Source organism: Melanostigma gelatinosum (assembly GCF_949748355.1).
Source record: "Melanostigma gelatinosum genome assembly, chromosome: 7".
Lineage (NCBI taxonomy): Eukaryota > Metazoa > Chordata > Actinopteri > Perciformes > Zoarcidae > Melanostigma > Melanostigma gelatinosum.
Genome location: NC_136640.1, coordinates 15068180 through 15081897, shown reverse-complemented (window position 1 = coordinate 15081897; position 13718 = coordinate 15068180). Strand labels below are relative to the sequence as shown.

The following is a 13718-nucleotide window of genomic DNA, read 5'->3' as shown; positions in this document are numbered from 1 at the left end:
AGGTCAATAGATTCAACATGGTGATCTCCGTCTGACACCCGCTTATCTGAACCACGCCCAGTCTGAGTGCCCGTGTCCATTAGGCCGCCCATCTGTCCCTCCGCATGACACCGTATGAACAGAGTGGAACAAAAAGGCTGCGCGCTTCTAATTGGAACTGGAAGGCAATGCCATGTGTGACAGACATGTATCAAGTGCACTCTGCTCTGCTCTCTAGGACAAAGGACCGGGACTTTCGGGAGACCTGCTGGTCAAGCAGAGAGACCAGGGCGTCTCAATCAGCGCCACTGATGAATACAAGGGTCGCGTCAGCATGGGCGCAAACTCCAGCCTGCTGCTTTCTGCAGCCAAGCTGACCGACCAGCACACTTTCACCTGCATGGTGGTGTTTAATGCAGACATCGGAGAATATCCAGTCAATGTGGTGATCTACAGTGAGTGCAAGCTGGCATGCGTCTGAAGTAACTAGGATTACTTCAGTTAAAGTGCTGTGATGACTGACGTGCAGCACGCAAATCAGCCACACTAGCACTCTGTTCATTAATTGAGACATTTATTGATGTATTGCAGAGACGCCGGCAGGCCTGGAGATTTCTGACAAAGCGGACGAGCTCGAGATTGGCAAACTTACTAAGGTGGGTTTTTCATGATGAACATTGCTTATATCTACATTATTTTACGCAGTAAAACATCAAGGGGAATCCCTCACTTGAGCGAAGGTAACTTGAGGCATTGCAGAGACCGTGTTACTACGGTAATGAGTTCTTTGAAGTGATTCTCATGAATTACTAAAGAGCAGAATCTCCTCGACTGCAATTAAAATACCCAAAGGATCCGAGGGGCTTTAGAAGTGCTTAGGGCATTTCATGGTCGGAAAGACTCTGAAAATGCCAATTTGCACAGATGTTTGGTCATTTAAAATGATGCAGATTTATTCTAAATTCATAAAATGCTTTTCTTCTTCAATATTTCTGTTTCCAGGTGTAGTTTTATTGCTATTTTTCTCAAGTTGTGTTCTTTTTTTGTTTTGTTTTTGTTCCACAGCTTGGGACATGTGTTGCAAAAGACTCCAATCCAGCTGCAAATATCACATGGCTCAAGAACAACACACCTCTGGTGGCTGATGGGAAAGGTGTGTTTTCTTCATTCAGTTGGGTGATTTATAAATGCCAACAAATCAGCTCTTTGGAGGGCTGACATTTTTAAATGTTACCCACACAGATGTATTTATTCTCTGTGACAGCAAACCATCCTTCAGTGATATGAATTGAACTCGCTGACTGCGAGAATGCAGTGTTGCGGTCAGGACACCATTCTCTACTTTTTAGAGTTTTCAAACAGAATTGTTTGTTTCCTGTCTAGGGATTTCCATCCAAGCTTCAGTGCTGGTGGACCGCGTTACTGGCCTTTCAACTACTTCTTCCACACTGGAGTTCTCGGCCGAGAAGGAAGACACGGACGCTGAGTTCACCTGCAGCACTCAGCCCACTGTGGGCACAGAGCTGGTGTCCTCTCCAGCAGCCTTCACTGTCACCTGTGAGTCCTCTCACCCCGCTAACAACCTTCACTGCACACCGCTTCACTCTGCACGAGCGAAGCCGAGCGAAGACGAGCTGTTGTCAGACTAACTTCTGCACAAAATGAAAGACTAAAATAATGCTAGTTGATGATATTTTTGTCAGTTTTTTTATTTACCTCTCCAAAGGAAATATATTTATTGAATTGTAAGCATGTTGTCAAAAATCAGCTCACAGACTTAAAGTAATGTTTAATCTGAAGTTACATCATGTGCCACGGTGCATTGGGTTATTATTATTTTTTACAGATCAGGATCCACACATTTTCCAGGATTTCTTAAAGGATGCGTGCAACATTTTGAGTACTTTTCTTGCCGAGAGTTGGATGAGACGATCGATACCGCTCTCGTGGCAGCACTGTAAATATGAAGCTACAGCCAGCAGCTGGTTCATTTAGCTGAGGATGAAGACTGGAGACAGGGAAAAAGGGGGAAACAACTAGCCTGGCAAGGTTCATAGGTAAAAAAAACATGTTTGTACAAATAAAACAAATGACATACCACGTGTTAATTAGCTTTAGAGGTGCTGGTAGAAGGATTGTTTACCCTTGCACAGAGCCAGGCTGGATATTTCCCCGTTTCCAGTCGTTATGCTGAGTTAAGATGGCCGTCTCCTGCAGTAGCTTCATATTGAACAGACCTTTAAGAGAGTGGCATCGATCCTCTCCTCAAACTCTCTGCAAGAAAGTGAATACGCAGTATCTTCGCACATTCTCCTCACTTGCTTTGGTATGTCCATATAAACTACAACAATTGTAAATCGGCTTGGGTATTTTGGTCGAGATCCAGACGCAGACTAGAATCTTATGAATATTTCCTATTTTTAAAAACAGAAAAACAATTGACAGGCAGGTGGTTTCTGTCCAGTCTTGCTGTTGGAAGGTTAGGAAAACAACAGTGCAGCAGGGGGTTCCTCCACTTGCAGGAAATCACTCACAATCATTTTATACCAGGTTGATCTCCATGCCCCCCCCCCCCCCCCCCCCCACACACATATTAACATAGCTGTAGCTGTAGCCAGTGGAGACAGACTGCCTTTTCCAGGATATATTCAGTGTTTTATGTCGTTCTTTTGCTTCCAGCCAAGAAAGACAACAGTAGCAGCACCTTTAATAGTGACGGTTGAAAAATGAGCTGTGGATTCTGTAGCTCTGTCGTGGGATTTATACCGAACGCAGCATTACATATTGACGTTATCTGCTCAACCTGGCCTTTTAAAGTAAAACCTATCTGTGCCACTTTCTTATAAGAAATGTGAGGAGTTTGTATCAGATGGAGCATAAACATTGATTGTTTGGTCTGATGCCTTAGAATATGACCACAATTCAACCGTCTTTTCAGCTGCGTTTTTACATCAGTCATAACAAATACTGAGCGCTCTCTGTAGCGTGCTGACACAGCCGATCTCTGCAGTCCCCGCAGCCGGCTGTTGGGGCCACGAGCCTTACTTAACACGCCCTCCACCCTCACATACATCACCTCTCTGACTCTCCGTCTCCTATCCTCTGCACAGACTCCACGGAGAACATCGTCCTTCAGGTAACTGCTCAGGAGCCTCTTGTCGAAGGAGGCAACGTGACTCTGAAGTGTCTGGCAGATGGTAACCCGGCTCCTACCGCCTTTAACTTCCACCTCAAGGTACACATGCTCATCGATATCTCATCGAGACGCTCACAAATGTATTCCATTCATGCTCATTGCATGTATTGTGTTGTCTCTCTTCAATGAGTCATTGAAAACCAAATACCCACCATTGTTTGATTGTATGTCTTTGAAGGGAGAGTTGGTGAAAGTGGAAAACACAGACACTTACACCATCACCAATGTGTCCCGCGACTCCACCGGTGAATACAAATGCTCTCTTGTGGACGACCCAACGATGGAAGCATCTAAGGACATCACAGTCATCTGTAAGAGACCACACCATGTTGTATTTATTTTAAAAGTAGAAATTACTACAATTTTGCCACACGCCAGAGTAATTGTCAGCGTAATTTCCTTTTCTACCTGTAATCTTTTTTGTTCCTATAAAAGCTAATTTGCTCGTGAAAAGAACATCCTAATGTCCCTTCCTGCCAGCCTACCCGTCTTATGTGAGAGATGTTGTTTTAACCGCTCCGCCTCGAATAAGCTGCATCTGCAGGGCCGTGAGCCAAGTGCAGGATTGTGTGGTTAACAACAGGAATGCTTCGACCCTTGTCTTGCCTCTGAGCGATCTCCTGACCATCGTCTCCTCTCTTGTTAGACCTAGACATCAATTTAAGCCCCTCTGGAAACATCGTCGAGAAGGCCGGTCAGGCTTTGGATCTAACTCTCCAGATTAATGCCTCTGGAGACTTCAGTGTCACCTGGACAAAGGTAAAAGCAATCGTTTAGACAACAAAGTCTGAATCAGCGAAGAAACATTTCTGGTTGTTGTTGACCGTGCTGATATCCGTTGCATTTATTTCAGGACAATGTTAAACTGGACAAAGAGCCCAAGTTCACCAAGCTGACTTACGCTGACTCCGGCCGCTATGAGTGTGAGGTGACGATGGGGCTCCTCACCCAAAAAGATTTTCTTGAGCTGGTTGTCGAAGGTAAGGGCTTAAAGGAAACTCAGAGATTTTTGGGAAATGTTATTTGCTTAACAAGCTCCAACCAGCGGCAGGTCAGATTAGTTCAGCTTAGATACGGGAAACACGAGGGAACAGAAAACAAGTTATGTTCAAAAATGTGTAATTAGTGAGCTTTAGAGGTGCTAATAGGCACCTTTTGTTGCCTTTGGTGAGAGCCGGGCTAGTTTCAAGGTTTTCCCGTCTTTATGCTAAGCGAAGCTAACTGCCTGCTGGCTGTTGCCACATACTTTCCTTACAGACACTGAGAACGGTATCAATCTTCTCATCTGCCTCTCTGCAAGAACGAGAGGAAGCCTTTTTTTTTCCAAAATGTCAAACTACTCTTTTCAGTAGGAATTAAATAAGACTGTCTTCCGTCATTTCGTGTGCGTGCATGAATGAAATGCTACCATTCACGCCACACGTGCACTCATTCAGATGTATCTGAAGAGTTACGTCCTGTTGCAGGTGTTCCCGTTATCAGACAGCTGTCTAAAAAACGCGGCGAAGACGGCGCACACAAAGTCCTGATCTGTGAGGTTGAAGGATCTCCAAAGCCAGCTGTTTCCTGGAGCATCAACGGCACCTCGGTATGCACACTCGTGTTTTTTTTACGGTTGAAGGTATCAGACATCGTCCGTGCCTCGCAAGATTCTGTGAGATTCCCAAAACAGTTACACGAAGGACTTTCTAGATGGACAGACACGGTCAGAATTAGATTTGGTGTGAGGTTGAATGTGAACCGTTTAATGTGCTCGCTGGTACTCGAGCATTTTTTTATGATGTCTATGCCAGAGTGATGACTCAGAGTTTTAGTGGGGGATGAAACAAAGAGTAAACTGACAGCCTGTAGCAAACTGCAGGCACGTGGTATTTTGACCAGTTTTGGATGTTAACTTGTTGGGGAGCTGTGAATGTAAGTCTATGTTAGGTGTACCCTTCCACTCTCAAAATATTAATGAATATTAATACACTGGAGGGCTGTTGCTGAAAAAAAAAATGCTGACATTAAATAACATAGAAAAGGGGTTTGTTTTCATTAAAATCTCAAGGTTTTTTACTTTTAAACTGGAATGAAATCTGTGTTGCTTCATTAGAATCAGCTATTGTAAAATGTCCTAAATTGGCCAAAGCATAACTTCAATAACTGAACCTCAGAATTTATGCAACCAAAACAACCCAATTTCTCAATCCTAGATTATGGAGAAAGCGTTTCCCTTGTGTGCTTGTTAACTTGTGTGTTCCGCCACATTTGGATTTAACGGTTTATTGATGAGACAGGATGGATACCAGCAGTTGTTCCTCAGGTCCTCCTGACCACCTAGAATCATATTTGAAACAAAGTTTTCATTCAGAATGCTTTGAATGTTTCTCTCAGTCCCCCCTTCACTGTTTAATACTGGTTGTCCTATAAATCCATGTTGTGACAGTGGTCTTCTGGTGTAAAATGGCAACTTGTTTGTCCTGCAGTACAGTGTCTGCAATGAGATCTTCAGGCAACAGCATCAAAATATTATCAGTAAAGTATCAACTGCGTTTGTAGATGATGTCTATGTGCAGCAGGTAATGCTTGACAAACTACTGAGATGCTCGTGTGGTTGTTAAAGTGAGATGGCGTTTATTTTTCCCCTCAAAACAAACCCATCTGTTTAAGCCTGCGTCCATTGTGAGGAAGCTAAAAAGCCCGAGGTTTGCCAGTGCCTTGTTCCTGAGACAGGTTATGCTTTGCTTTTGCCATCAAGTGACTACTCCCTGTTATGTGCATAGCAGTTCGCACTGTTAGTGTTTTCCCCAGCTACCACACTTATCTAGTCCAAACATTTCTAGGCGGTTGTGCTCAGTGGTTCGAAAGAGTACATTTCTTCATTTTCTCTGAGGCTCAAACACAGTGTTTTGCACCAGTCATAAAGACCATTTTTCTTTTTTTTATTAAATGGACCCTTTTTTCCCCCTCTTTTGTTCTCGTGGTGTACCTGTGTGCACGCTGATAGCAGAACCACTCATTGAAGCAGTTTGAATTTCACGTTAACCTGAGGGGGGTGTGGGATGGTACCAATTCGATTCAACCCTTTCACTCAGTTTCTATCCTCCAAACCAAAACGTGTGTGTCATAATTAATCAACTCCAAAGGTGCACAGCAGTCATTCACTTATGGATAATGCATTTATGGAGATAACACACATTTCTACATTTCAGTCCAAGTTTATTTTAAATCCTCTCATCCCGTCCTTTAAAGCCTGTTCACAGAGACCATAATGTAAGGCTTGAATACAGGCTCGGTAATGGGTATTTACAAAATTGCCACGTCCTCTTGTATATGACGAGGACATAGAAAAGGGTGTTGGCAGTTCGTCTTTGTGTCTGGGGTTTTCCTGTGGGATTTAAGTGTCTATATCCCAGAGGCACAAGCTGCGTCTTTGCCGTGGAAAGGCTCATATCGATCCAATGCCGCCCCCTAGTGGTACGAAACATACACTTCTTACGTGTGTGTGTGGCAGGATCAGAAACAATAAAGTTAGATATGTGAATACTAACATCTGTGCTTTCTTCTCCTGTCGTTCAGCTTGATGAGAGTCCCTTCGTCAACGGAAAGATAACGCACAAGATCACAGTTGTGCCTGCTGCAAATCTGACCGTGTCTTGTTCGGTGTCCAATGAGTTTGGCGCGGACAGTAGGACTATAAATGTGTCATCCCGTAAGTACACAGCGGCAGTACGGTCCTCTCGGCTCTCTCCGCTTCGTGTTTTTCCTCAAGACTAACTCTTAACCTGCCTTTGTAGATGTTTTCCTTCTACTCTGCTCACTAACTCTTTCTGTCTGCATGTTGACTTTACATAATGCAAAAAAAACGTTTTGAATAAAACTGCCTCAAGTCAGCAGGTATGTGCTTGAGAGTAAACACACATCGTTAAGGATTTTTTTTATCGGTGGATAAAGAAATCGCAGAATTTTGGGCTGACACAAACCTTTATGAAACAAGAACTGCTTTGTATCACCAACCCAATCAGTTTACTTTAATAATTTAATACAATTATTTTCGCCTCTTTTAAAGTGTGAACAGACTTTTGTTTCATCACATACGTAGTTGTTTGCCTTTTGATGATTTAACTTCTAACATCTCACCAGTGTCCAAATGTCATCATCGCATGCTCTTAGCACTTTGTAGACAGTGTTAACATCATTGCTCTCCCTTGCTTACTCATTCCTGCGCGTTTGGGACAACATTTCATCTTTTTCTCCCCCCCCCCCCCCCTTCACTCAGTGGTGTGTATGTTGGGATGCTGGATTTAATCTGTTCCCTCTGTTGAACTTCTTGCATGCAGCAGTAGAATAGAGTTAGAGTGGTATTTTTTGCTGGACGTCACGCTTGATTTTTTTCTTTTTTGTTGGAAGTTAATTTTATTTTATATCTGATTTCAGTAATTGAGGAGGTGAGAATGGATAAACCAGGTAAGTTGTAGCGGTCTTCTTGCTTGTAAGAATGGGTAGGGGGGTGGGGGGAGTAAAGTCTTTGGGGGAATCAAATGTTGCTCACTGAAGGAAGGCTCTTGATTCAACATTTACCTTTAACATCACCTTGGACTCTTCAACTGGAAAAATCAATCTTTGGACAGTGTGTTGTCGTTCATAAAACACAGATATTAAGGACAGAGGAGTGGAGCTACCAGCATCCTGACAAAATGTCAACATTGTCCATAACCCCGTCGGTTAATGAATATCTGTCATTAACATTTAACTCAATGAGTCATAACCATGTGCAGTGCGGATGTGTCCATTCATCAATGCATTTATTGCACATCATGACTTTTTGTTGCTTCCCTGTATTAGTATGCAGCGAGACTGGGGTGTCATACTGAAATGTGTCTCCCGGGTCGCTCATGTTTCTGTTTTGTCTTGCAGACCAATCGGATGATAACGACCAAACCAAGGTGGTGGTTGGAGTTGTGGTCGGTCTCCTCCTCGCCACGGTGGTTATTGGCCTGGCATACTGGGTCTACATGAAGAAATCCAAGTAAGAAGTGAACACTGACCTTTCTACAAATCCTAATACAGTTGTATGACTATGGCATTTATTAGACGTGCATTATTATGTGATATAGGTACAAGGTTTAAATATTGTTCCACTTTTTTTGTATATTTTGGCATCGAAACTGATACGTACCTAAGAGCAGTATTACAGCAGAAAACAAATATGCAAATCCATGTACAGATATTTTTGTGAAGTATACAGATCGTAGTTTTCCTCTTGAGTATACCAAGTTCCCATCAAGTGCAAATGGACAGTGAATATTAGATATTATGTAGCACGTCTCGTCCACATGCCGTCCTACCATATAAAGTGTGTTTTTCATACAAGTGACTGTAGAGGGAAGAAATATCAGCATGTTGGGTAACAATGTTTCCATTCTAAACAGGCAAGGAAGCTGGAAGACCGGTGAAAATGAGGACGGGTCCTCTGAGGAGGAGAAAAAACTGGAGGAGAAAGTGGAGGAGAACAGCCAAAAAGCTGAGGTGTAAAGAAACGGCAACCGTGCTTTGGAAATGTGAAAGGTAGAAAACATTTCCATCGTATGCCTCAGAAATAAGGATGAGCAAAGTCATTCTCTTTTTAAACATCAATTTCATTCTCTTCCTTACAGTGGGAACATGGAACTTTTGCACATTTCTCTTCACCTTTGTCTTTGGGGGAAAAAAAACAAGTGTACATTGGGATGAAGACGCTTTGGATTTGGTTTCAGGGAAAATTTGACTAAAAAGCATATCCAAACACCCCCCCCCCCCCCCTCACCCCTCACCCCTCAAACATCACCCCTCCATTCCTAAAAAACACAAAACAAAGAATGGATACCTGTATGTGATATACATAACTTGTCTGCACTACTGATACACGTGTAAACTTGTCTACTATTAGGACTCATGTTTGTTAGAATGGAATTTGGGAAACTGAGAAAATGCAGATCCTTTTGGTTTTGTTAGTTGATGCAAGTAGAATTACTACTTGACCAGTTGCCTTTGATGTAAGGATGTGTTGGCCTGCATTAGTCTGACTCTTTGGCCCTCGGAGACATAGCAAGGGGCCGAGGGGACATCACCGCCATCGCTTTTTAGCTTCACGTCATCACAGTCAAAACAACCTGCCTTCAACATCAGTGTACTAAATCTGTTTATTTGTGCATTTGTTTCAGTTTGTTCATTTATGCGTAAAAAAAAAAGTTGAAATAGAGATGAAATTCCTGAAAGGGCTATGGGTTATTGGGGTTATACTCTGCATTAGTTATAGAAGGTGATATGATTTACATTGCAGGAAGTAGGCGATGTGGCACAGAGTTCTTTGGCATTACATGATTTTTTTTTTCATTGTTCTTTGACAGAAAACAACAGAAACTCAGTTCATTTTGCCTGTTTCTTTTTTTTCAAATGTACTGTACATTCGACATCACCACTGTGTAACACAGGCAGGTAGATTATTGAGAGAAAGTTTTGGGTAACTCAGCTCACACTATTGGCTTTAATTTGGCTGTACAGATTGTTTTACATAAAGCCAGTGTTGTTGTGTAGCTGTGGCATAATTCTGTGACGGAGCACACAGAGGATAAGGTGTTTATCTCAACGTAGCCGTCATGATAAATTAGCCTTCTTTTGAAAATCTACCTGTAATTGCTTCAGTTTGTGATGTGCACTAGGCTTCATGTCAGATTTGTGTAGAATACGATGGAGTACGCGCAGCTGTACATGTCACACATGTGGTCCTTTTTAAGAGCATTCACTCAATTTGACAATGTATCAAGAACAGGATGTAATTGTGAAGTGTGTGAATTTAATTTTCTTTTTGCTATTTATATTGTAAAAAATGTCCAGGTATAGGCAAATTCAATAATATCCGTAGAATTCATAACTTTGATTGAAACAGTTGGTAAATTGCTTGCAGGCGTTACAAAAATGTAATTAAGTTACAAGTCATCAGTCAGCTGCTCGGCGTCTGGTTGAATACTAGATTCAGCATGTGATGATCTCAGACCGCCAAGCTGCTGTTTGTAAAACCATCAAATTGGAAGAATGACCAAAGAAAGTGAACATTGCCATGCACGTATTGTAAATACCCGATGTTTGTTTTTGTACTTTTGTTTAAAATAAAGTGTACATTTGGAAAAGTTATGTCCACTGAATATTAATTATGTTGTTATTGCAGTTTTCACATTTTTCATCTTTTGAAATAAAGAGCAACACGGTTTCCAAATGTTTTCACTTCTGGGAAGAAAAAGCTTTGCCGTCAAATGACTGTATGATGACTGATGACTAGTTTTACAAGGCCATGAATATTGTAGAAAATAGACGAACAGAGTGGAAACGAATGTAATTTCAGTATATATACATATATATATATATATATATGTATATATATATATATAAGTAATGTATTCTGCAGGGGGAAATGTGTTTGAATCAATCTTGGAATGTGATGAAAATGTTTCTGCATCAGAGGTACAGAAATATCAAACGAAGAGAACGTGACATGCTGCTGTGTTCAAATTCATTTGTGGTAGAAACGATTGTAAATATGTTAACGTGTTATGTTTCAACAATGAAATATTTTTGTCCCAATTATAATCTCGGCACAAAACTGATCAGGATTTTGGATTTGATCCAAAATGAATTATCAAAACTGATATGGGATTTTGCATTGTTACTGCAACATGATTTGTTTTGTCAACGATATCAGGTCAAACCTCATTTCAAGGAGGTGAGGCTTCAGGAAATAGAAACCAAAATAGCCTTGATCCTGTTGTCAGTGTGACCACAAACAACTGGAAAACAAATAGATGGACGGATAGGTATGAAATGTGAATTGCGTCCATATCAGATTCAAAACCCTTTCACCACCAAACATTTGAGGAAAGTACATTTACTTTACACACTTTAAGGTACTTGTACTTTACTTTCCATGTTTTGCTGCGATATCCCTCTGCTCCACCACAATTCTGAGGGAAATACTGTACTTCATATCATGCTTTTTATTTAATACTTTTACTTAAGTATGTTTTGCAAATACGTTTACTGAAGTAAACATGTTGAATGCAGTGTTTTTACAATATGATATTACCACTAAATAAAGGATCTGAATACTCTTTCCTTCACTGCCATTAACTTAGAATGGCAAAACAATATCTTTGGAATCTATTTTGATTCAGTAGTGTCTTTGCAGGGGCTTCAACATTATGTCAAAGTGGACAACATCCTTGGAAACCATTAAATTCACTGACGGGAGCAGAACAGACTTATAAGGACACTAAAGAGAAGAGGTATGTTAAATCTGACTGATTCTGGATTTGAGACATGAAGGCCAACAAGGACAAAGACACCCTGATTTGATTAAAACTACTTCAGCTGGAGATATAGATGTACTTTTTCATACAGTCTATAAACACTATTTGTTTAGCAATCACATGAAATGTTAACAGATGATCTTATTTTAAGGTAATTTAAAGGCCAATGTCACCAGTAGGTTCAGTCCCTTGACTGCGGCCTTGATAGCTCTGCATATCATGAGTCATTACCTTTAACCAGCTTCTACTCAGTCAGTTAGGAGCTGATGCACCATCTCCAAATAAAGTGTAGACTAAGAAATTTAAGCATGGACGTCATCACCAGATGGTCTGCATAATACGAAAACAAAATAAGCTTCTACTGCCACCCTGTGCTCAAAGAAATGACTGTGACAACCGGTGTTGGAGTCAAGGAAACATATCTGTGTGATGTGTTTCCTTCTGGGAATAAAAACCTTGTTCATGCAGCTGAAGTCTGAGAACATGAGCTGAGATGAAATAGGATAGATAAGTCAAGTAGAAAAGTAAATTACAACAACATGAGAATAAGAACAAGAGTAACAGTGTATGATAAGTAATACCAACTCCACTGCCTAATAGAACAACAATGTATGGCAAAGTCATACATATGTTGCTTCATGAGAACCAAGTTGAACATGAACACCTTTACAGAAAGACAGAGAACATAAAGAAGATCCAATATATTCATTAAATATATGAATTGATTCATTTCTCTCTGGGTATTTACACTAAAGGTTGAGAGGGTTCATGGTGACGCTTTTCTCTGCTGTCTCCTTCATAGAAATAGAAAGGAAACTTTAAATTATTTCACACATTTGAAGCATTTGTTCCAGCTTTTAAGATACTATTTGGGTCACTTGTGATTCTTGATTACAGCAGATCACCACAGGAGAAGCTAGACGTGCTGGTTGTACGTTCAAATGTGCGTCTACATTTTGAGATAATTCCTTCACATTGACAACAGAATTTCATGGATAATTATATTGTGATCATGTTACAACAAAACATCAAACTACACTGACCTCTGTGGCCTTCAGTCCTCTGACAGTCAAACAAAACAGAAAGGTGACAAAGAGAATTTGTGCCCTAAAGACTTCAGATGGAGCTGGAGGAACATGTAATGCGATGGTCTGAAAATATGTAGCAAATCAATGCTCACGGTATTTGTTGAACAATCATCTTTCTCAGACGAGGTTAACAGCGGTCTTAGGTTTAACGTAGTCTTGGATTGAATAATATCGTCTAATATCGACTAATTCAGTGAAACCCAACAGGGACCAGCAGCCAAGCGAGTACAATACTAACTGACATAAGCAATGGACAATAACGTCACTAAACCCATATTTGTAATGCTGTCACATCTGTACTTTACACCATGTGCTGATATAGCAAATGTGTCTTAATCACCCATCCACGTCATTGGTGAAATCTTTACCATTATTTTAATTACAAAAGCATTTTCATCATTTGTTGATTCTCATCCTAATCGCCTTATCTCACACAGATGTAGGGAAATGTCATGTTTCTTTCCGAATTCCCAGGATGGCAGGTGGGAAAGCTCTGTCAGAAACAGGGGTAAACTGTAAGCTTTTCTTCTGTAGACTTTGACCATTAGGTGTGGTTTGACAGTGGTCATGTATTCATCTTGTGAAACATTGTTTCCTGTGGCTTGATGTGCATTCGGGTCTCTGCGGTGGCTGCTGGGGTTTGTGTGTTGTCGTTGCAAGTGATGCAGACGGCTGTTGTGGGCTGCAAGTAACAATTAATGGTCAGTCACTCACTGATAGCACTCACCCAACACTCTGCATTGGATATACCCTTTGACTATAATTTTGAGCAAGTAAATTACATAGAAGTGGCAAAATTGTAGGGAAAATACATGCATGCATGCAAAAAGTCTTACAACGCTTGTGCTACACTTGCAATTTGATGAGCTTTAGTATTGTTTATGTATTGTTTTTGAAAAAAGTTTAATTAATTTGAGAGATCTGGGATGAAGTATTCCTTTCAGCTAATGTCTTGGCCAAGAAGCAGGTGTGATTAACTTGATGACTGCTACTGACTAATGTGGGGGGAAAAGGCAGGTAAACACCAAAACATTATTAGTGGCATCTCCACCTGTGTTACAACACTGCTGGGGATATAAAGAACCTGCTGTATGTTGAAATATAGTCATGGAAATGACAATTTAAACAATA

The 13718-nt window shown here is 41.0% G+C and overlaps 1 protein-coding gene across 2 annotated transcripts in view; it reads left to right on the top strand.

Annotated features, from left to right (window-relative positions):
- Positions 1-10478, top strand: part of LOC306779446 (CD166 antigen homolog) — a 33025-nt gene extending 22547 nt beyond the window's left edge. Inside the window, exons 3-16 of one of the 2 annotated variants that reach the window (XM_079271369.1) lie at positions 218-434; positions 571-635; positions 1045-1132; positions 1363-1536; positions 3090-3214; positions 3354-3486; positions 3822-3934; positions 4029-4155; positions 4642-4763; positions 6737-6869; positions 7595-7624; positions 8075-8186; positions 8590-8725; positions 8815-10478. In XM_079271369.1, coding sequence (XP_079127495.1) covers positions 218-434; positions 571-635; positions 1045-1132; positions 1363-1536; positions 3090-3214; positions 3354-3486; positions 3822-3934; positions 4029-4155; positions 4642-4763; positions 6737-6869; positions 7595-7624; positions 8075-8186; positions 8590-8692 — 1542 coding nt within the window. In that variant the 3' untranslated portion in view covers positions 8693-8725; positions 8815-10478. The remainder of the gene's footprint in view (positions 1-217; positions 435-570; positions 636-1044; positions 1133-1362; positions 1537-3089; positions 3215-3353; positions 3487-3821; positions 3935-4028; positions 4156-4641; positions 4764-6736; positions 6870-7594; positions 7625-8074; positions 8187-8589; positions 8726-8814) is intronic. The other variant, XM_079271370.1, reaches the window with a different exon arrangement.
- The last annotated feature ends 3240 nt before the right edge of the window (positions 10479-13718 follow it).